The sequence below is a fragment of the Mustela nigripes genome, chromosome 1 (genome assembly GCF_022355385.1).
Source record: "Mustela nigripes isolate SB6536 chromosome 1, MUSNIG.SB6536, whole genome shotgun sequence".
Taxonomy (NCBI): Eukaryota; Metazoa; Chordata; class Mammalia; order Carnivora; family Mustelidae; genus Mustela; species Mustela nigripes.
The window spans coordinates 247451365-247475558 of NC_081557.1; the positions used below are offsets into that span (position 1 = coordinate 247451365).

The following is a 24194-nucleotide window of genomic DNA, read 5'->3' on the forward strand; positions in this document are numbered from 1 at the left end:
ACCACATTATCAATTACAAGACTCCTCTCTGCCTCATTTCACCACTCCCTTCTTCTAGATCTGCACTGTCCAATATGGTAGGCATAAGAAGGGTATACCTACTGAGCACTGAAAATGCGGCTAATCCATATTGAGCTGTGTAAGTGTAAAATACTGGCTAGATTTAGGATAAGCATAAAGAGTGTAAAACAACTAATTTTCATACCGATTACATATTGGTATTTTAGATATTCTGAATTAAATAAGATATTGTTGAATTTTCTTATTTCTTTCTACCATTTTTTAGGGGGAAGAGAGAGAAGCAGAGGGAGAAAAGGAATCTTAAGCAAAGCTGGATTTACAGCCAGCACAGAGCCTGACATGGGGCTCAATCTTACAACCCTGAGATCATGACCTGAGCTAAAATCAAGAGTCAGATGGTTAGGGCTCTTGGGTGGCTAAGTTGGTTAAGCAACTGCCTTCAGCTCAGGTGATGATCCTGGAGTCCTGGAATAGAGTCCTGCGTCGGGCTGCCTGGTCAGCGGGGAGTCCGGTTCTCCCTCTGACCCTTTCCCCTTTTATGTTCTCTCTCTTGCACTCATTCTCTCTCAAATAAATAAATAAAATCTTTAAAAAGGAAAAAAAAAAGTCGGATGCTTAACTGAGCCACCCGAGCACCCCTCTTATTTCTTTGTATTTTTAAAATGCAGCTGTTAGGACGTTTTTAATTATATAAAACTTAAAATGACATAAAAATATATATTTGTATATCACAAATATTTGTAGTCACAAAGTTTCTGTATCACTATTTGTTTATTTCCTCTTTTGATTTCCTAAGACTACTCTCCCTTAGTTCCCTTCCTCTATTTCCTTCTTTCTTCTTAAACTGAGAATTGACTTCATAGAGAGTTTTCATTTCCTGATGAGCAAACCAAATTCTTCAATGCTGTAAGAATGAGCTTAATGAAATCCAAATCTTTTCACGTCTACTGGATTTAAGTGCAAGATTCTTCAACAAGGCATAACGGGCCCCTGCCCCTCAGGTCACAAGGCTCCTGCCCTCCCACTCCTTCCTCAGCTCTGCCCTGGCACACGCTACCAAGCCACACTCCTCCTTTCTCCCACACTTCTGCCAGGAATACACTTCCTTCTTACTGATAACTTAGAAGCAAAGCTTCAACCATCATTTGTTTGCTCCCTGTTTGGCTCCAGGTCTGGATCAGAAAGGTGAAGTCCTAACCTGCAAAGAACTAAAGCTCAGATATAGCCAAAGCAAGAGACCCAATTACTTAAGACTATCAATTTAGGAACAGGAATTCTAAAAAACAGGAACATGTGGGTAGCTCAGTTGGTTAAAGGGTGTGACTCTCAATTTTGGCTCAGGTCATGATCTCAGGTCATGAGACTGAGCCCCACATCACGCCCCGCACTCAGCGGGAGTCAGCTTGAGAGTCTCTCTCCCTCTCTCTCTGCTCCTCCTACCCACTCACATGCGTGCTCTCTCAAATAAATGAATCTATTTTTTAAAAAATAGTTATAGGGGCGCCTGGGTGGCTTGGTGGGTGAAGCCTCTGCCTTCAGCTCAGGTCATGATCCAGGGTCCTGGGATTGAGCCCCGATTGGGCTCTCTGCTCAGCTTCCCTCTCCCCTCTGCCTGCCTCTCTGCCTACTTGTGATCCCTCTCTGTCAAATAAATAAATAAAACCTTTAAAAATAAATAAATAAGAAAATAAAAAATAGTTACAATGAACAGAGATTAAAATTTCTCCCTTGAGGGGGCGTCTGGGTGGCTCAAGTCATTTAAACGTCAGCCTTCAGCTCAGGTCATGATCCCAGAGTCCTGGGATCTAGCCCAGTGTTGGGCTCCCTGCTCACCAGGGAATCTGCTTCTCCCTCTCCCTCTACTCCTCCCTGCTGCTTGTGCTTGCTTGCTCTCTCTTGGATTCTTTAAAAATAAATAAATAAAAATTAAATTTTTCCTTTGGGGTGCCACCAACTGGCTCAGTTGGTAGAACATGCAACTCTTGATCTTGGGGTGATGAGTTCAAGTCCCACATCGGGGGGAGAGTTTACTTAAAAAAATGTTTTTGGGATGCCTGGGTGGCTCAGTTGGTTAAGTGTCTGCCTTCAGCTTGGGTCATGATCCAACAGTCCTGGGAATGAGAACCCCACATCAGGCTCTCTGCTTAGGCGGAAGCCTGTTTCTCTCTGTCCTACTGCCTCTGCTTGTGCTCTCCCATTCTCTGTCAAGGAAATACATAAAAATCTTTAAAAAAATTTTTTTCTGGGGTGCCTGGGTTAAAGCCTCTGCCTTCAGCTCAGGTCATGATCCCAGGGTCCTGGGATCGAGCTCCAAATTGGGCTCTCTGCTCAGCAGGGAGCCTGCCTCCCCACCTCTCTCTGCCTGCCTCTCTACTTGTGAACTCTCTGTAAAATAAATAAATAAGAAATCTTTAAAAAAATGTTTTTTCTCTTTTAAAATACAAGTTTTGAAGAAGGATTTGAAGGACAGAACTCACCGAAAATGTTGGATGTTTGGCACTATACATCCATGAGGGACTCTGACAATCTTAGGTATCCCTGTAGTGCCAGATGTATGGAGAACATAGGCCAAGCAATGCTTTAACCTCACATCCATGTGCTCTTCTGACTTTTCTTCATTGCTGTTCTCAGAATTTGTGCTGTTTGTCACTTTTTCTTTTTCATATTGCTGTTTTCTGTCCTTTAGCATCAAGCTCACTTCAACATTTTTCCAGTGAAGCCTGAAGAGTACTAGGTCATTATGTTCTTTAAGTGTATCATAATTCAATAATGTTTCGTAGGAAGATTTGAATTTCTGTTACACGGGAAACAAAGTTCATAATATTAATATGTTAAAAAACATTCTTTTTTACATAGAAGTAATACAAAGTATTAATTTACTCCTTTCCTTCAACATGTTTTCTTTTTTTTTTTAAAGATTTTATTTATTTATTTGACAGACAGAGATCACAAGTAGGCAGAGAGGCAGGCAGAGAGAGAGAGGAGAAAGCAGGCTCCCCACTGAGCAGAGAGCCCGATGCGGGGCTCGATCCCAGGACCCTGGGATCATGACCTGAGCCGAAGGCAGAGGCTTTAACCCACTGAGCCACCCAGGCACCCCCCTTCAACATGGTTTTGAGTACTTCTATATAACTAGGGATTAAAAAATATTAGAAACCTGTAAGAATACAGTGCTTTCCTTACTTTCAATGTCACCTTCAAAATAAAAAGACGTATTAGCGCCTGGGTGGCTCAGTAGGTTGAGCCTCTGCCTTCGGTTTGGGTCATGGTCCCAGCGTCCTGGGATCAGGTCCCGCATCGGGCTCTCTGCTTGGTGGGGAGCCTGCTTCCTCCTCTCTCTCTGCCTACTTGTGATCTTTGTCAAATAAATATCTTAAAAAATAAAAATAAATAAAATTTAAAAAATAAAAAGACATAAAACACATACAACGGTAGGGCAACTGTGAAAATGAATATACTTGAAATGTTAATGGGAACAGAGGAGACTGAATTTAACTCTGGAAGGTCTGAAATTGCTACATCATATGTAATGTCTGGGTTATATGTAGCTTTGGTCCAAGAATAGCTAATGCAGAGTACATGATCCAAGAAAGCTAGTGTTATGGAGAATGTTAACCACTCCAGTGAGCTGAAGAATTGGGGGAGAGGGAGAAAGTGAGTAGAAGAGATGCTATCCTTAATAACTCTGTATACTCCATACTAAAGGTTTTACACTATAATCTATAAGCAATGAGATCCAACTGAAGGTGGCAACTGCATAGGCTAGACTTTACTCCATCAAGGACAGACTAATAAGACTTTCAATAAGTGAGAGTCTTCTAATGAACCTTTTGCAACAACTGACATACGACATACAGGCCTGAACTAGTCCATTGCAACAAGAGTGGACAGAGAGAGCCTATGAGCTAGAGTCAATAAGGATTGCATAACTTTCCGGATAAGGAGTGAGCATAAGAAGATTGCGGAGTTTCTGGCTCAGGTATTTGGGAGATGGAGAGAGATTAATACAGATTTACTGAATTGGGATAAAAAGATGCTAAATTTAAATTTTGCATGCTAAAAGTGAGGTTCCTTTGAGTACACCTTTTTAGGTTGACAAAAAGCAGCTTAATGAAACTTCTCACATCAAAGGAACTACTATAAAGGAGATAAATGAGAGAAAAATAAGAAATGAGAAAAAAAGTTCACAATGCAGGAGCCTATAGTGTTTTGTTCGTTTGTTAAGTATATTAAGGATCAGGTGTGGTGTGACCTGCTTTCCTGTTTGACAAAACATCTGTCAAAACTCATTAAAATAAACACATAAAATTGGTGATTTTTATATGTATATTAAACCTCAATAACTGATTTCTAAAAGATGTGTAGGTCATGAAAAAAAAATTTAAAAGGGCAGGGGAGCTGTTCTAGAAAGGCTATTAAGCAAGTATGAGAAGTGGATGCATTCTATGATCTTTGACCAGATTTTGAATCTCTCCCCACAAAAAAGCTAAAAGGATATTTTGGGGGCAAATGTGGAATTTAAATATGACTATATTAAAACCTATCAATGCTAAAAAAGAAAAACATAAGAAAATATGTGTATGATACTGTACTATACTGTGTTTACTAAAAAAGTGTAAGTGAACCCGCAGAGTTCAAACTTATGCTGTCCTAGTGTCAACTGTGTATTATAAGCAGCTAAAAGGCAAGAATCAGGTCTCGGGCTTCTTTCACACACTAATAACATCCCAAACAACTTGTTGTACGGTTTCTCAATCTCAACATTTTGACATTTTGGACCAGATAAATTGCACAATCTGGACATTCTGGACCAGACAAATCCTTGTAAGGGACAACACATATTGTGCTTTGTAGGATTTTTAGCAGTACTTTTGGCCTCTAACCACCAGATACCAGTGGCACCCCTACTGCCAGCATTTTTCTTTTTAAGATTTTATTTATTTGAAAGAGCTCAAGAGAACACAAGCAGGGAGAATGGCAGAAGGAGAGGGAGAAGCAGGCTCCCCACTGAGCAGGGAGCCCCACTTGGGGCTCAATCCCAGGACCCTGAGATCATGACCCAAGCCAAAGGCAGACACCAAACCACCTGAGCCACCCAGGTGTCCCTACTGCCAGCATTATAAAAAAACAAAAACACAAAACAAAACAACTCAACAAATGTCTGCTGCGAGGGACAAATCTCCAGCTGAGAACCACTGCTCTAGTGGATGCTGAGCATATTGTTCATGCTCAATAAATACTTCTTTTTTTTTTTTTTTAAAGATTTTATTTATTTATTTGATAGAGAGAAATCACAAGTAGATGGAGAGACAGACAGAGAGAGAGAGGGGGGAAGCAGGCTCCCTGCTGAGCAGAGAGCCCGATGCGGGACTCGACCCCAGGACCCTGAGATCATGACCTGAGCCGAAGGCAGCGGCTTAACCCACTGAGCCACCAGGTGCCCCTCAATAAATACTTCTTGACGGCTCATGTGTTAAGGAGGAAATCTCACAGTAAAGTCATGGAACAGGGGCGCCTGCCTGGCTCAGTGGGTTAAAGCCTCTGCCTTCAGCTTAGGTCATGATTTCAGAGCCCTGGGATGGAGCCCCAAGTCGGGCTCTCTGCTCAGCAGGGAGCCTGCTTCCCCCCCGCCCCCCTCGCCTCTCTGCCTCCTTGTGATCTCTGTCTGTCAAATAAGTAAATTCTTTAAAAAAAAAAAAATCATGGAACATTAAGCAAGGTCCTTTCTAGGGGATTTTCTTATCTTTTTTTTTTAAGATTTTATTTATTTATTTGACAGAGATCACAAATAGGCAGAGAGGCTGGCAGAGAGAGAGAGGGAAGCAAACTCCCTGCTGAGCAGAGCCCGATGCGGGGCTCAATCACAGGACCCTGAGATCATGACCTGAGCCAAAGGCAGAGGCTTAACCCACTGAGCCACCCATGCACCCCTCTAGGGGATTTTCTATGTGCCCAACTCCTTATAAGCAGTTAGAAAGAATACCTGATACTGACAATTCTCACACCAACCACCTATTTTTAAAAACTTTCAACAAGGTTAAGAAAAACGAACGTCACGTCCCCATTTTAGTTTTGCTTACATCAAAAAAAATAACCAATTTCTTGTCTAGACATGAATAGATTTAGAGAATATTTATTAACCCATTATATGTAGCCCATTATACCTCAGTTGTCTCTTTCTAGAGACTTTAATACCCATGATTCTCTAGGAAGTCCTCTACATCTCAAGCTCTTGATAATTTCTGTTTTATATATAGATGGAGATGTACACAAGTGGAATGCACTTCAGTTCCCTCAAATATAAACTGGTTCAGATAGAAAAAGGGTAAAAACAAGCTACATTATGTTCTATAATGTTCTATTTCTCTTGGTAAAAAGAATATTTTAAAAATAAATAATGAAACATGAGATGCATCTTGATGAACACCTAACACCAAATATTTCCCATAGCAGTGTTTCTAGGCTAGGTATCTGGTTGGCAGTCATTTAAAAAATTAAAAAATTAATTTAGTTTTCCAGAGAAGTCTGGTTTAAGAGCTAATCTCTTTTTCAAAATTTAAGTCTGGTTATAATTCTTTAATGTTGCTGACTACTGTAAATTGAAACATTTATCTTTTATATCTGTGGCAAGTATTATAAAATTTTCCTAGTATAGAAACAGCTTTGGAAAGGGAAAGGAAATTTGAATCAATGCAGTATCTTAGTACACATCTAGAACATATGTTCATGCTATAGAGCAATGTTTCTCAACAGGAAGTAGGGGATAAAATGTGCCTCCAGGAGACATCTGATAATTTCTAAAGACAATTTTGGTTGTCACAACTCATGGGGGCAAAGGGGAGCAGTACTACTGGCATCCAGGGGGTGGAAACTAGGAATGTTACTAAAACAACCTGTAATATACAGAACACTCCTCACAATTACCCAACCCAAAATGTCAACAGTGCTGAGATTGAAAAACTGTAGTTAGAAAAGCTGGATATGGAAAGATTTTCAGACAGACACATCAGGTCTTCAACTGAAAGATAAACACATTTTTTTAAAAACACCAATTTAAATACACACACTTACATTAATTTGCTGTTTTTCAACAAGAATATAACTTAGATTACATTTTTTCATAAAATGAGTTGATAATGCTGGTGGTGAATCTGGATCAACTGGAGCATAAGCAGCAGGAACTTGGAGAATTCTAAAGAGATAGTTCAGAGTCAGCACAGAAGATCTGCTGAAAGTCATCTTTACGTATTTCAATTTCTCTATGTACTTTACTATTGACTATATCAGAAATGCCCAATATTTTTCTTGACACATATTTGGTTACAGTTATTTTTATTTTGTCTTTAAGAGAGAATATCCACTATTAAATTTTTATCACTTAATATACAGAAATCCAAGATTTTTTTTATTATTATTATTTTAAAGATTTTATTTTTTATTTATTTGACAGGCAGAGATCACAAGTATGCAGAGAAGCAGGCAAAGAGGGGGAAGCAGGCTCCCTGCTGAGCAGAGAGCCTGATGCGGGGCTCAATCCCAGGACCCTGGGATCATGACCTGAGCTGAAGGCAGAGGCTTAACCCACTGAGCCACCCAGGTGCCCCAATCCAAGATTTTTTAAAGATAATGTATTAAGTACGATATACTTGGTTAACATCACTACTAAAATACCAAATAATAGCAGAGTCTTCTTTCTTATCTATAATAACGTAAGGTAAATATCCACATGTAACTTACTAGTATGCAGATTAATACCATCTATACTACAAATGACATTTCACTAAAACCAGGAAACCCTGGGCGGTGGAGGAACAACTTTAAAATTGATTTTTAAGTGGCAATAAGATCCAAAATCAGTTAGTTGTTTAAATAAAATTACTTTGAGGTAGAGCGACCTGGCTGGCTCAGTCAATAGAGCATAAGATTCTTGATCTTGGGGTTGTGGGTTTGAGCTTCACTTTGATGTAGAGATTACTTCAAGATAAAACTTTTAAAAAGTATATGTAGGTACATATACTTAGAGGTATTATTTTGGGGACAATAGATTTTTGTAGAAAATTATCAATAAAATTTGTCAATGACTGGATGAAAGTAAATTTTTTAAAAATTTTTTTAAAAATTAATTTTTTGCTTTACATTTATACAATTAATCTAACACACACCCCATGGGATGATCAACTTTTCTAATTTTTTTAGCAGCTCTTATTTACTGCAGAACCTAGTACAGAAATCACTATGTAAGAATAATATTCTAGAACAACTCAATGAACATTTCACAAATGATCATTTAAATCAGTGTCTTCCTCAGTTCCTAGCTCAGTTTTTATGAACCATCATCCAAAACTCTCATTTACTCATTCATTCACTTACTAAATACCCAAGTACCTAAAACTTTGTCTCAGGGGGGGAAAACTGGTTACATTATTTCTGAAACACTTGTTTCCTTTGATACAACAGAATTTATGACTGTTTTCTTTATGACTGTTTTCTTTTGGCAGACAAAAGAAGCCCTTATATTTTGGAGATATATAAGTATTCTATTAGCGAAACCTTCTGGTCTCTCCTAAATAAACTCATATTAACTTTAATGATTAAAAGTAATCTTGGGGTATGGGTGCCTTGGTGGCTCATTCGGTTAAGCATCTGCCTTCAGCTCATGTCATGATCCCAGGGTTCTGAGAACCCCTCCCTGTTTCCCTTGCTTGTGCATAGGTGCTCTGTCAAATAAATAAACAAAATCTTTAAAAAACAATAATTTGGGGGTAAATATGAATTCCATCAGCTTACAATCGAACAAGCAATACATAAAAATAAAATAGTAAACAGAATATTAAGTTACAACATATTCTGTGTATCAAAGAATTATAAATTCGGTTAGAAAACTAAAATTTTAATATTAAAACAATTACCCTAAAATCCAAGAGGGTAAGTTTATCCCAGGATGGCAGTAGAGACCAACTTCCCGAATTCCTTGAAAGTCACAGTGTAATTGCAGGAAATTTGATAATTCTGAAGCAACAGTAACCACAGTTTCATAGGTATAATAAACTGGAGGCTGGCTGTTACACTCATCAAAACATACAGCTATTTTATCTGAATAAATGGAGGCAGCCTGATGCACCAGTTCTTGAAGAGTCATTTCACTGAATTTCTCTAAGCATCATGGGTAGCAGAGAACTCCACCTACATACAGAAATATTATGGGAACAGAGAATTTTAGGGAACCTGGTAGGATGAGAAAGGGAGAGGGAAACTTCTATATAAATCATTCCTCACAAAAATGAATATATCAAAAACATAATTAATCTCAGAGCCCAGGAATGATCTGTGGTGAGACAAGATGGTTGAAAATTAATTTGATATCACTGACCTAACACTGGGTCAGTGCTGGAAGAAAATTTGGGAGAGGTGTGGTATACACAGGGGAGAAAAAAAAACAGGTAAAAATGTAGTCTCTCTCGACTGCCCACAATAGGAAAAAACAAAAAAATTAACCAATAAAACTCAAATTAAAGCACTACATGCTTATTTTTTTTCTTTTTTTGGTTATCATCCCAGATTAAGGCAAAGTGGTTAAAATCCTGCACACTGTCTTTGAAAAGACTAATGGGAGTAACTGTGCTTTTAGGAACTGAACTTAAGTGACAGCACAACAAACCCTTGACAGAAAAAAAGAAAAGAACTACCTACATACACCCAATTTTAGTCCACTATCCATAAACTATATTATTTATTATAATATTTCAGAGATCACAAATAGTCCCTTTTATAAATGCTGAATAACCTCTTTATTCTCTACATTTAAATTCCCAATAAATCCATTTAAATTACAGCATTACAACTCAAAGCATTCTATCAATATTCTCTGGACTTCAATAAAAATATAAAGATTTTAAACAGTATTTCACCAAAAAAAATTTTAGGTATCATTAGTTAAGAAACAACTGGTATTTCCTTGAGATAAAAGTGATTTTCTTCTCTTCTATGAACTCCTTTCCATATTTCAAAAGCAAGATTTATGAAGTAGCCTAGTTTTTTTCTTACTTGCGTATACATATTTGAACTGATTTCATTGATTCAAAATAAAATAAACTTTTATCTATACAATTTTATTTATATGAATTAGGGGAGACTGGGTGGCTCAGACCGTTGAGCGTCTGCCTTCGGCTTCGGTCATGATCCCAGCATGGAGTTGAGTTGAGTCCCGCATGGGGCCCCCTGCTCAGCAGGGAGCCTGCTTCTCTCTCTCCCTCTGCTTCCCCCACCTTGTGCTCTGTCAAATAAATAAAATCTTTAAAAAAATTTTATATGAATTAGAAAACAGAACGTTTCGAACGAGTGCAAAATGAACCAACCACCATTAAGACCCATAAGTTTTTAAAATGCTAGGATACCTAAATACAAAATGTAAAAATCTAACTGTAGTGTAGTTTTTAATAAGCATTTCTATATTTTCTGCTGTAATGTACAAGATAAAAAGATTGAATTTTTCCTCATACACACAAATTGGATAAAGACTGTTCATAGCATGCATTAATTATGCCAAATACATTTATTACAGGAGGTACAGTCAGTGCAGATCTGCCATCACTCTCTCCTGCTCTCAGTAACAAATTGCTCACATTATAAGGCATTTTCATAAAAATGCTATACTGTATGTATAAAATGTTATACTGTATGTCTCCCCCCGCAAAATGCATTTTTAATGCAAAAACAATTACAGCAGTTAAGCATTTTTCACATGAGGACATTCTGATTATTATTCTCCAAAATACTTAACATCAAAGGGGAAAGATTATAAAGCTTCAACTTTTAAAAAATATTTTCATAGCAAATTGCAACACTCACCACACATATCTATATAATTCAGATGTTTTTATACTTTTAACTGCCAGTTCCCTGGTGGTTGCTACAGAAACTTAAGGCAAGATCTATTGTGTGAGGTTTTTTTTTCAATCAAATACATTCTCTCCAATAAAAAAATATATACTTATTCGACTCCCAAACATTTCTGAGACCTCCCCTCATGGAGGGGAGCAAATCTGGTAAACAGATTTTATATGTAATGCATATTCGCTACTTCCTTTACAACAGTAGACGCTATTAAGTTACCAAAGGTCTTAGAAGGGTCGACAAATTCTCGTGCTTCAAGGGTTCTCTTCCTACCTTATCAGTTACTTTATTTTTTTTGAAGATTTTTAATTTTATTTATTTGACAGACACAGATCACAAGTAGGCAGAGAGGCAGGCAGAGAGAGGGGGGGGGGAAGCAGGCTCCCCGCTGAGCAGAGAGCCCCATGCGGGGCTCGATCCCAGGCCCCTGAGATCATGACCCGAGCCAAAAACTTAACCCACTGAGCCACCCAGGTGCTCCTATCAGTTATTTTAAAAAGACAGGTAAATAATCTAGAAACGTTACTGTGCTGCATCCATTGGCTTCTTAATTTACATTATGCAACGACATTTAGTAACAATGCACTCTGTAGCTCCCAAAACACTTTCGTTCGCTCTTCCAAACCATACGAGCAAACAGTAGAGCAGATTTCTTTCTTTCAGAACGAAGCGGCAAAGGGTCTGAGGCTGGGTAACCCCGGAGAGATCACACAGATGAGTTCAGCCTCTGCACGCCACCAACCTGCCAGCCGCCACTATCACATCCCGGACCAGGCGGTGGCCCTGAGGCGGAACGAAGCTGCACACCCAGCCTGAAGCCTCCCCCTACTTCAGTTCCCTCACACAGGCCCCCGCCGGATGCAGCCTCCTGCGAGACTCACTCAGAAGGCCTGAGGCCTGCGGCAGAGGCTTTAGCCCATCCGGACCTTCCAAAAGACCGAACCCAGCATCTCCCCCAACACACGTGAAAGCAGCCATTACCCACAAGCCGTAAAGCTTATTATCCACCGCACGGACCGCCGGGATCTGAGAGGCACCAGCTCTCGCGTGATCTTGTGCGTCGCTGCATTGACGTCAGCTGAAGCGACCGAGGGCTGACAGTGTCTCGCTGCCCTGCCCCCTCCGGATGATCTTGCGGCAACCTGGGAGGAGATCTGGCGCTGCTTCTGCCTACCGCGCTCAACTCTTGACACCTGTTGTTGTCACGCTAGATTTTGGACAGGGTTTGCCAAGACTTTGGAGCTGATCAGTTTAGAATCATGCCCTTTCATACTTAAACTCGGGTGAGATACTTTAATTTGAAACCGCTCTCTCCTTGTCCCCACAGTGGAGAGAAAGAGAATGTCTAGGCTTGATGGGAAGGAAGGGGATATAGCGGTGAAATGCAACAGTAAATGGACTTAATCCATCTGACATTTCCTGAGAGTAGAAGTAGAGTTTGGAAGACTCAGTGCCGTGATGAACCCTGCAAAGGAGGTCCCTGTTATAATTACGCTGACATTTTAATTGCAAGAGACAGATTTAAACGATGACTAAGAAATTTTCAGCGTACAGTAGTCGCAATAAAATAGGTCGGGGGCGGGGGAGTTACCTAAGCTATATGCCTGAATAATAATTGGTTACCAAGTTATTACAGTTGGAGACATGTAAACTATTACAGGTGTCAAAGGAAACAATAAGTGTTATTTTTAAGCTACTCTGCAACAGCAGAGATGAAGTGATCAGGTTTTTAAAAATTTTTGCGTTAGGACTGAGAAGACCGCCCAGTATTGACTATATATGAAAAGTCATGGGACATCCTCTTGTCCTTAGGGTCAGGGGCAAGAAACTATCAGTAAGCCAAGCAAGAGATAGATCCATCCTTGCACAATGCTTTCACACGGATGTACCACAGCCTACTCAAACTATGGGGGGTGGGGCGGTGTTGTCCCCATACGTTTCTGTATTTGAGAATAACACCATCATCCAGCCAGCAAAGAAACCTAGATACCACCGTCGCCTTTTTCTTTACCCTCCTATATCCAATCAGAGCCTGTCTCCACTCCTCAAAGTCAGCTGACTACATCAGAATCACCTGTGGGATGTTAAACAAAGATTCTAGTTTCATGGACCTCCATCCCCATAGGTTCTCAATAAGTTTTCTACTGAGGGGCCTACAATCTGCGTTTTCAAAATGCTCACATCATTTCCGCTACTGCTATCTTAGTTCAGGTCTTCTTGGTCAGCTTTTCCCTAAAGCCTATCTAGCCTCGCTTGGCTCTAAATCTAAATTGCTGCTAGAAGGATGTTGGTTTTATTATAAAATTTCAACTTGGATAGTAATGATAGTTTTTTTTTTTTAAGTTGTTTATTCCCCTTGTACAATCTACTTTTTTTTTCTTCTGTTGGTTTTGGACACTATCTTTCACATGAGAGGCTTCCTGGGGTATCTGGTAGTCATGAATTACCTGCACATATTTAAAAGTGGGACATTTGGGACGCCTGGGTGGCTCAGTTGGTTAAGCTGCTGCCTTCGGCTCAATAATGATCCCAGGGTCCTGGGATTGAGTCCCGCATCAGACTCCTTGCTCGGCAGGGAGCCTGCTTCTCTTGCTGTCTCTGCCTGTCACTCTGCCTGCTTGTGTGTACTCTCTCTCTCTCTCTGACAGATAAATAAATAAAATATTGTAAAAAAATAAAAGTGGGACATTTAACTTGATTGTAAACAGTCTGTAGGACAAGTTTGTTGAAAATCAAGTTGAGAGAAAAGGGCTTGGTGTATGTTTGGAGGTGTGTGTCTCAGAATTGAGTATAAAATTTATCACTTAATTCTATTTCAGGTTTTTTACGTCCTCCAATATGAAGACATTGTTTTAGGGGCACCGGGGTGGCTCAGTCGTTTGAATGTCCAACTCAACCTCAGCTCAGGTCTTAATCTCAGGGTTGTAAGTTCAAGCCCTGCATTGGGCTCCATGCTGGGTGAGGAGCCCACTTAAAACTAAGGGACACCTGGGTGGCTCAGTCAATTAAGAGTCCACCTTCAGCTCAAGTCTTGATCTCAGGGTCCTGAGGGCTCCCTGCTTAGTGGGGAGTCTGCTTCTCCCTTGTCCCTCTCCCACCGGTCATGCCCACTCTCTCAAATAAATACAATCTTTTTTTTTTTTTTTAAGATTTTATTTATTTATTTGACAGAGAAAGATCAAAAGTAGGCAGAGAGGCAGGCAGAGAGAGAGGGGGAAGCAGGCTCCCTGCTGAGCAGAAAGCCCGATGCGGGACTCGATCCCAGGACCCTGAGATCATGACCTGAGCCGAAGGCAGTGGCTTAACTCACTGAGCCACCCAGGCGCCCCAAATAAATACAATCTTTAAAAAAAAATTTTTTTTTTATTAAAAAGGTGCCTGTGTGGCGCAGATGGCTAAGGTCCAACTTCTGGTTTTAGCTCAGGTCATGATCTCAGGGTCATCAGATTGAGCCCCCATAGGGTTCCGTGCTCAGAAATCTCAAGAATTCTTGCTCTCTCTGTCCCTCCAGTTCATGCCCGCTCTCAGATCTTTTTTTTTTTTTTTAACGTTTTAATTAGAGAGTACAACAACAAAAAACCCCAAAGACATTGTTTTACTTTCTCCTGAACACAAGGGCCTTCAGAATTAGGCATACAGCGGTGATAGGTAGGGGCACAAAGATGTAACTCATTCCTAAATGAACTCCAATGCTGTTACCCTCGTCACCCCTTTCCAGAAGCCAACTTCTCAGGTTTTTAAGAGGTTCTGTGATGTAAATAGGATTGTTTATTGGCTTTCCCGCTGCTGGTTTAGAATTTAGCTTTTCCAAATCAGCTGAGCCCTTTGCTTTGGACTCCAGAATCTTTTCGTCTATCCTTGAGAGTTTAGGACTCTTAAGTCCCTTTACCGTCACTTTCAGGGGGTCTTAAGAGAAAGCAAATGCAGAAGACTAAGTTCAAAACACCATTTTTACCTGGTAATCTAGAATGATAATTCTAAAATATATATCAGATTAATCATAGCATTCTCCTGCGGTGCCTGGGTGGCTCAGTGGGTTAAGTCTCTGCCTTCAGCTCAGGTCAAGACCTCAGGGTCCTGGGATTGAGCCCTGCATGGGGCTCTCTGCTCAGAAGGAAGCCTGCTTCCCCCTCCCCCTGCCTGACTCTCTTCCTACTTGTGATCTCTCTGTGAAATAAATATAGTCTTTTTTCAAAAAAAATCATAGCATTCTCCTGCTTAAGACCTTCTTTAGTGGTCTCTCATTGGCTGCAGGAAGACATTCAGACACCTTACCAAGATAAACAAGATGGTTCATTATCTAGCCCTACCTGTAACACTTAACCACTGCTCTCCTACCCTCCATATTCCTCATACATGGTCCTGGAAGTTCAGCTATGATTAAGACTCTAGTAAATCTTCTGAGCCAAATATCCACACCTGTGTTCTGGCGGGGTTTCAGGCTGAAATACCCTTTCTTCTCCCCAAGTTTGCTTGATGAATATTTACCCCTTTTATGAAAACACAGCTTAAACATCACCTCCTTGGGACGTCTGGGTGGTTCAGTCGGTTAGGCGTCTGCCTGTGGCTCAGCTCATGATCCCAGGGTCCTGGGATTGAGTTCCACATCAGGCTCCCTGCTCAGCAGAGAGCCTGCTTCCCTCTGCCTGAGATCTCTCGTGTGCTAACAAATAAATAAAATCATAAAAAATAAAACCACCTCCTTGGTGCCTTTCTTCAACGCTTTATTAGAATGTATCTATCCTCCCCTCACCATCCCATGAACCCAGCAAACTGCTGGGAGGGACACTCCTGCCATGGTCCTGGGTGTCCTTGCAAATTCTTGCTGGATATGCCAGAAACACAAGGTATTGATTGCTCTTTATTCAGGTCATTTGTCAGGGCTGGCTGTTTGGGGTGATGGATCTCCAGACCTGAGGTAATGTTTTTCCCAAGGAGCAGGTTTGCTTCCATTTACTATAAAAGCAAATCCCCCAAACTTAATATTCCTTTCCTGTCACACAACTCACTGCAAGTGCAGACATCCATCTCTGCCTAACTCCATCTCCCCAGTGGGACTTGGGAAACGGGGAACCGACAAATGAAGCTCTGGCCACTTTTTGCCATGCGCAATGCATTTGTCTTTGACCCAGAAATCTCAGGTCTACTGCCATGAAACAGTGACAGTAATAGCTTTTCAGTAGGGTACAAGCCTAGACCCTTCCCAAACGGTGACTTACACTTCTTACAGAACCTGGCAACAGCTGCATTATTTCTTTGACTTCTTATACTCAATAGTTAAGTACCTTGAAAACAGTTTCATTTCGTACGCACCTGTTTCCCCAACTATCTTTTTATTCTTCTCCCTCCACTACATCAATTCCTGGGAAATATCAAATGCCTATCCCAGAACCTTGCTGATCCTTTGTCCATTTATCAATGCATTCTTTTTTTTTTTTTTAAAGATTTATTTATTTGACAGAGAGAGATCACAGTAGGAGAGAGGAAGGGAAGAGATCACAGAGAGAGGAAGGGAAGCAGGCCCCCTGCTGAGCAGAGAGCCCGATGTGGGACTCGATCCCAGGACCCTGAGATCATGACCTGAGCCGAAGGCAGCGGCTTAACCCACTGAGCCACCCAGGCGCCCCTATCGATGCATTCTAACTTCACTTCTTTTAACCTAATTTTCCATTCATCTCAGTTGCCAATGTCATTTCTTTTAAGAATAAAAATTTCATAAACAATTTTGATTATCCTTGACCTTACCTCCAATGTGTGGGTTTTCCATCCAACCCACAATTAACTCAGGAAGAGCCAGTTGGAAGAAACGCAGAGGACAAGGTATGTGGAAAGGGAGCATGGAGCTACATGCTCTCCAAGCATACCAGTCACCCGAGTCTCCGTGTCACCATACCGGAATTTCTCCATACCCTGTGTCCTTCTGGGTTTTTATATGCTTAATTGTGAGGGCATGATTAATTTTTTTAAAAGATTTTATTTATTTGACAGAGATCATAAGTAGGCAGAGAGGCAGGCAGAGAGGTGGGGGGGGAAGCAGGCTCCCTGCTGAGCAGAGAGCACCATGCGGGGCTCGATTCCAGGACCCTGAGATCATGACCTGAGCTGAAGGCAGAGGCTTCAGAGGCAGAGGCCAGGTGCCCCAGGCATGATTAATTTTTTAAAGATTTTTAAAAATTTATTTGACAGAGGCACAGCAAGAGAGGAAGGGGGAGTGGGAGAGGGAGAATTTCCTACAGAAATTGGGAGAGTGGGAGAGGGATTTCCTACAGAACCGGGAGCATGATGCGGGGGCTTGATCCCAGGACCTAGGGATCAAGACCTGAGCGGAAGGCAGATGCCCAACAATCAACAATGAAGCCACCCAGACGCCCTGAGGACGTGATTAATTAGATCATTGGACGTTACCAGTTGATTCAATCTGTAGCTCCACTCCCCTCCGTCAAAGTCAAGGAGATGGGGCTGGATGTTCAACCTGATGTTCACATGGTTAGTTCCCAAGGCAAGTAGTCCTTATTCGTAGGTGTTTTTAGAAAGTCACCTCATTAACATAAATTCAGGTGTGGTTGAAAAGAGTTTGTTATGAATAGTGACATCTTTATTAAAGGCAAACCAAAAAACCCTCAACCACAGAGAATTAACAAGTGGTTACCATAGAGGAGGTGGGTGGGTGGGGGATGGGTGAAAGAGGTGATGGGGGGTTAAGAGTACACTTCCCATGATGAACACTGAGTAATATATGGACCTGTTGAATCACTGTATTGCACACCTGGAACTAATTCAGCACTGTATGTTGACTATACTGGAAATTTTTTTTTTAAAACCACACCTTTATTTCTCCTACCACTTAGGAAATCTCAAGGACTTTAGGATAACTGTGCTAGAAATAGGATAAAGACCAAATATATATTTATTATAAAATCACAGTATCATACTACCCTGAAGACAAGGCTAGCTCCCTGTTGTGCGCTTTGTAGCATCACAGCTGGTATAATGGTGTTATTTGATTTACTCTTAACAGTGCTCAGCTGCTCAGTTGAAGATGGAGAAAATTAGTGGTTGGGTTCATTCAGGCTTGCTTTGTCAGATGGCTAGGAAAGAACGAAGTGATGAGGGAGGTCCCATTGTTCGCAAGAGGGAGTCTATTTTATTAAAGTTCTGCAGGAGACCCAATAACCTTATATACATACAAATACTACATAAAATATATAAAAGGGGTGCCTGGGTGGCTCAGTGGGTTAAGCCCCTACCTTCAGCTCAGGTCATGGTCTCAGGGTCCTGGGATTGAGCCCCACATCCAGGCTCTCTGCTCAGCAGGGAGCCTGCTTCCCCCTCTCTCTACCTGCCTCTCTGCGATCTCTCACTCTGTCAAATAAATAACATCTTAAAAAAAAAAAAAAAAAAAAATATATATATATATATATATATGTATATGTTTGAAAGAGAGAGACAGAGATACATGTATTTTTAAGAAACTGGCTCATAGGGGGCGCCTGGGTGGCTCAGTTGGTTGAGCAACTGCTTTCAGCTCAGGTCATGATCCTGGAGTCCCAGAATCGAGTTCCACATCGGGCTCCCTGCTCAGCGGGGAGTCTGCTTCTCCCTCTGGACCCTCTCTTCTCTCATGCTCTCTCTCTCTCTCAAGTAAATAAATAAAGTCTTCAAAAATATAAAATAAAATCTTAAAAAAAAAAAAAAGAAAGAAACTGGCTCATAAAATTGTGAGAGCCAACAAGTTTGAAGTCTACAGAGCAGGCCAGTAGGCTGGAAACTCTGGCAGGGTTTCTGTGTTGCAATTTTGAAAATTCTACCTTCAAGAAACCTCCATCTTTATTCTTAAAGACCTACAACTGACTGGATGAGGCCCATTCACATTCTGGACAGTAATCTGCTTTCTTCAGTCTACTGCTGGGGCACCTTGGTGGCTTAGTCTGTTAGGTGTCCAACTCTTATTTAGGTTCGGGTCATGGAATTGAGCACTGACATGCATTGAGCCCTGCATTGAGTGGGGCTCTGTGCTCAGCAGGGAGTTCACTTGAGAGTCTCTCTCCTTCTGCCACTCCCTCTACTCAGGCTCTTTCTAAAATCAATCTTTTTTTTTTTTTTTTAAGTCTACTGATTTAAATGCTAATCAAATCTAAAAAATAACCACTAATCTAGATTGGTGTTTGAACAAACTGGGCACCACAGCCTAGCCAAGTTAACACAAAATTATCTCCTCAATCAGTATGTCAAACAAATTAATTTTCAGTAAAGCAAATTCAATGGCCGTGGGCCCCTTTTGTGCAATCATTTTCCATTTTGTCACAGGGCAAGGAGTTCAGTTATTATGGTAGATCCTAAGAACTTCCAAAACAGTTAAAAGCATTGGTTCTGGGGCACCTGGGTGGCTCAGTGGGTTAAGCCTCTGCCTTCAGCTCAGGTCATGATCTCAGGGTCCTGGGATTGAGCCCCACATCAGGATCTCTGCTCAGCATGGGAGCCTGCTTCTCCCTCTCTCTCTGCCTGCCTCTCTGCCTACTTGTGATCTCTGTGTCTGTCAAATAAATAAATAAAATCTTTAAAAAAAAAAGTATTGGTTCCTGCCATCGTTTAACAACTTCTCAGCTACAGAAAAAATTTATGCACACTCAAAAATGAGTTTACATTGCGTACTATAGCTTAGTCTAAAATGTCTAAGGGACATGCAGTTTTTCCTGAAGAGGCTTGGATTTTCATTTTGACTTATAAACAAGAAAGCAATTTTCCTTAGGAGTTGACAAGGCTCTATTTGAAATCCAAAGAAAGAAGGCATGAGAAGTGACGCCCTGGGGCAAGATTTTCAGAGGCAACAGCATATATGCATATATTACTTTTTGTTTAAAGGTGGGTCTTGGTATGTTTATTATATATATATATTTAAAGATTTTATTTGTTTTATTTGACAGAGATCACAAGTAGGCAGAGAGGCAGGCAGAGAGAGAGAGAGAGAGGAGGAGGAAGCAGGCTCTCCACTGAGCAGAGAGCCTGACTCGGGGCTCAGTCCCAGGACCCTGAGATCATGACCCGAGCTGAAGGCAGAGGCTTCAACCCACTGAGCCACCCAGGTGCCCTGGTATGTTTATTTTAAAAATAGACTATATTGGGGTGCCTGGGTGCCTCAGTCATTAAGTGTCTGCCTTCGGCTCGGGTTGTGATCCCAGCATCCTGGGATCAAGTCCCACATCAGGCTCACTGTTTGGTGAGAAGCCTGCTTCTCCTCCTCCTGCTTATGTTCCCTCTCTCACTGTGTCTCTGTCAAATAAATAAAATCTAAAAAAAAAAAAAAAAGAGAGAGAGAGAGCAAGACTATTTTCTAGAGTACTTTTAGTTCACAGCAAAATCGAAGTTCTCACAAACCCTCCCAACCCCAAACATGCACAACCCCCCCCCCATGATCTTTCAACTGATAAGCCTACATGGACATGTCATTATCATCCAAAGTCTATAGTTTACATTAGGGTTTACTCTTGGTTTTGTACACCATGGGCTGGAACAAATATATAATGGCATGTATCCACCATCACAGTATCACAGAGAGCAGTTTCATGGTCCTAAAAATTCTCTGTGCCCTTCCTATCATATGTTCCTCCCCACCAACCCCTCATGTCTCCACAGTTTTGCCTTTTCCAAAATGGCATATAGTTGGGAGTCGCACAGTATACAGCTTTCACAGACTGGCTTCTTTCCCTTGGTAATATGCATTTAAGTTCCCTCCGTGTCTTTCTGTGGTCTGCTAGCTCTTTTCTTTTTAGGACTGAATAATATTCTATTGCCTGGATGTACCACAGTTTATTGATTTACCTACTTTGATTTAAAAAAAAAATTCCCCCAACACACAAACACATGCACGCACACATTTTGGAAATCTGTGATACCTCTTCTGTTACACTCCCCATTCCCACTAGTCCTTCTGCAGAGCTTGCTAATATTATAGTGCTTACTTATTAGCATTACATTTGAAATAACGTTATGTGTCCTTTCTACTCAGCCAGGAGTTTTTTCCTGTTCATAAGCAATGGCCTATTTATTGAAATGTCTGGATCAGAGAAATAAGATCTGACTAGCTGGTGTCAAGAATGAAGCGTGGATGTCACTACTACTGTGCTATTCATTATAATGCAGTAAATAAAGGTCACTATTAAAAAAAAAGCACACACGCATATTTAAACACACTTATTACTTATTACATGTATTTATCACCAACGCATCACAATGAAGTCACAAAAAAGTAGGCTTAGTTTAATTCACAACAAAGATCCTGTGAAAACACATTTTTTATCTGTTTTGTGATTTTCAATACTCTGCTTATTTTAATTTAAAGCAGTTAAACAACATTTGAGAGTATATGTAAAAAACTGTAATTTAACTGACTTCTGAAACTTGGGAAATAAAAGGTCATGATGGAGAAACATTAAGAAATTTGTAGAATTACCAAACTCTCACAGTACCATATTCCTTTATAAAAGCATCTCAGTAAAACAAAATAAAAACAATGGGAGACAAAAAACTATGGAAAACACAAAAGTCAAATCAGAGATTTTGGTTTAGTACTTTCCCTGAGTCTCTTGTTTTTAAAAATCAAATGTAAGTGAGGCCAATTCAAAATTGACCCACAGGTCTTGTCTCCTCCATGCTGATGTGAAGAATACATTTAAGACAAGAGGCTATACACTCAAATGGTCCCAGGGCTTTATTCAAATGCCAATTTGCTTATGTCACTGCCACAGGGTTATGTGACCCGCTACCGCCCGCTGCATATGGGCTTAAAGAACTGTCAAGATTTTATCTTGGCCTGCCACACATAATATAACATATGAGACTATATACCAAATGAAGACAGAATATTTCAGTTATTAATAAATATTAAATTTCTAAATGGATTTGGACACTATATACATCAAATTAAGGTAACTTAATAACACAGAAACAAACACCTTTATGTTTTAAAAAATCTCACATAAACAGGAGTTGGGGGCAGGACAACTTAAAATTTTCAATCTCAGATGTTATAAGAAAACACTTTTAAAAAACTGTGTTTCTTAAATCCCAATAAAATAAAAGTAGAAAAAAGTGATAAGGTGATGCTCAGAATTAGATGGGCATGCTAATTCCAAAATAGTTGTCATCTCGATTCTTAAACAAAATTGGCCCCTACCATGGTTCTACTTGATCATTTCAACTATGTATATATATTTATACATATATGTGTGATATATGTGTATATGTTTGCAAATGATCAAGCACTTTATTAAAAGAATATAATTAATAAGGATAAAAAGGTTGTTAGAATCTAAAAATTTATTTTTTACTTCAAATGTACTAGGTTACTTGCTGGGCTTGCTTATACTATAAGGGCACTAAGTAGTATGAATCATACTTTATAGTCAAATGTAGGAAAACTCCTTCCATCGACCTGTTTTTAGAATCATTTTTAAGACATCTCAAAGACAGATGGCAAAGCACTGCTAAACTGTATGTCTCCCTTTATCAGAACGAAATCTCAATTTCAGAATAACAGCCAACATTTCAAAACCTAATAATCATGCACTATCTTAAAATTGAGGCGTGAAATGATTCTAACCTCCAAAAGTATGACACTTTTTCATATTTCTATAATTTTTAATCTTGCAATATAAGTACCCCGTTGCACAGGCGGGAAAAGCGAGGCACAAAAAGGCATATATTTGTAAGACAGGGAAGCCAAGGTCAGAACCACACTGAGAACTCCAGGAACCTGCCACTTTGGGGATATAAAGGATTCAAGGTTTGCATGAAATGTTCTATTTAACTCATGTCCTGTTTGCATCATACCACCTTAGTCTAAACTCCTTCTAACTCTTTAAAGCATGGACCTACCAAATGCCACTTACCTCCGCCTTCTCTGACCAGGTAAAAAAGGCTAGCCAATGTTTGTGCGTTTCAAAGAAATAACAAAAAACAAAAGAAACACCAATGTTGTAGTATTTTACACAATTAGCAAGGTTCAATTATGAAAATATTCCACAACTGAATTTCAATAACTTTCAAGAAACAGTCCACAAAATTCTCTAAGAATCTGTGGGAAGGTATAGTGCGTGGCAATACTCACTAAAACAGAAATTTACCTATTCTTTGCATTATTGTTGCTGATGCAAAATTAAATGTATATGATCTCAGAAGTGGTAGCCTCAAAGTACTAAACTACGAAATAAAAACTGAAAGGATCATCCAAATTCCTAGATAACACCAAAATATTTATCTAGGATTGTGAAAGAAAGCACTTTGGTACTTTTCTCAGAAATCTCAAAACTTATAAAGGTAAACATAAGCATGTGGCATTTTACATCATTTCAAGGGAGTAACAGTAAATGGATAGGGTGTTAACCACCACTAAAACTTCTTGACCAACTTTGTATCTTAGAAAATTGTATCTGTCCCTACCAGCTACCATTCCAATTCCACAGGGTATTTTCCAGTGAGACAAGCTGTACAATGACCATTCTTTTCAAAGCATTCCAGACCATTCCCATTCTCTTGAATCATAATATCCTGCTTTTCCACTTTCTGTTTTTTAAACTTTACCCCTTCTTGTACAGATGAAACCAGTCCTCCCACTGACAGATATATAACACTGTTTGCTCCTATAGGGGAAAGAGAGAAAAAGGAAAAGGTCATTACACTTCCTTTGGAAAAGATGATCTGCCTCAAAAGACAACAGTTATAAACAGAAAAACTCAAGCCAGGATAAAAATTCCTCCTTTAGCTTCTTTAAAAGGAGGAGGAGGAGGGAAGGAGTAAGTAATAAAACTCTGGGCCTTCATTATTTTTTAAAACATGAAATTTGAATTCAAGGAAGAATATAATTTAAAATAACAGTAGAAGCTTCAAGTCTAGAATGCATTCAGAAAGCTTCAGGAGTAATTTTCTTGATTACAAAATGGACTCTGAAGTCAGGAAAATCTGGGTTCAATTTTAAGCTCAAGGTCACTTACTTTTCCTAAGTCTATTTTTTAATCTATAAGATTAGGGAAACATTGCCTAACTGTAGAGTAGCCACGATATTATTATAATAATATAGATATGTTCCCGGCAAAGGGTAAATGTTCACAATAAGGTATCAACTGCGTGATATTCAAAATATTTTAACTGGTAAGGCACAGCCATGTTAAAAGAAACACCAGCCGTAATCAAGCAGTGTGGAGGTACCAAGGTACACCGGCTAAACATCCGTGTAACATTTAAATAGTTAATCTCACCTAATTTGAAAAGCAAATGTCTTCTCC

The 24194-nt window shown here is 39.9% G+C and overlaps 2 protein-coding genes across 9 annotated transcripts in view; both read right to left on the reverse strand.

Annotated features, from left to right (window-relative positions):
* The window catches only part of AASDH (aminoadipate-semialdehyde dehydrogenase), a 35930-nt gene extending 23960 nt beyond the window's left edge, over window positions 1-11970 (reverse strand). For 2 of the 8 annotated variants that reach the window (XM_059384335.1, XM_059384390.1), the window contains exons 1-4: window positions 11657-11889; window positions 8931-9204; window positions 7093-7213; window positions 2499-2815 (exon numbers count right to left, since the gene is read on the reverse strand). In XM_059384335.1, coding sequence (XP_059240318.1) covers window positions 2499-2815; window positions 7093-7213; window positions 8931-9160 — 668 coding nt within the window. In that variant the 5' untranslated portion in view covers window positions 9161-9204; window positions 11657-11889. Of the gene's footprint in view, window positions 1-2498; window positions 2816-7092; window positions 7214-8930; window positions 9205-11656 lie in introns of all 8 variants that reach the window. The other 6 variants (XM_059384353.1, XM_059384358.1, XM_059384343.1 and 3 more) reach the window with 6 other exon arrangements.
* A 9120-nt stretch (window positions 11971-21090) lies between these two features.
* The window catches only part of PPAT (phosphoribosyl pyrophosphate amidotransferase), a 37550-nt gene continuing 34446 nt past the window's right edge, over window positions 21091-24194 (reverse strand). Inside the window, exon 11 of the mRNA XM_059384467.1 lies at window positions 21091-23552. Within this exon, the coding sequence (XP_059240450.1) occupies window positions 23356-23552 (197 nt within the window). The 3' untranslated portion in view covers window positions 21091-23355. The remainder of the gene's footprint in view (window positions 23553-24194) is intronic.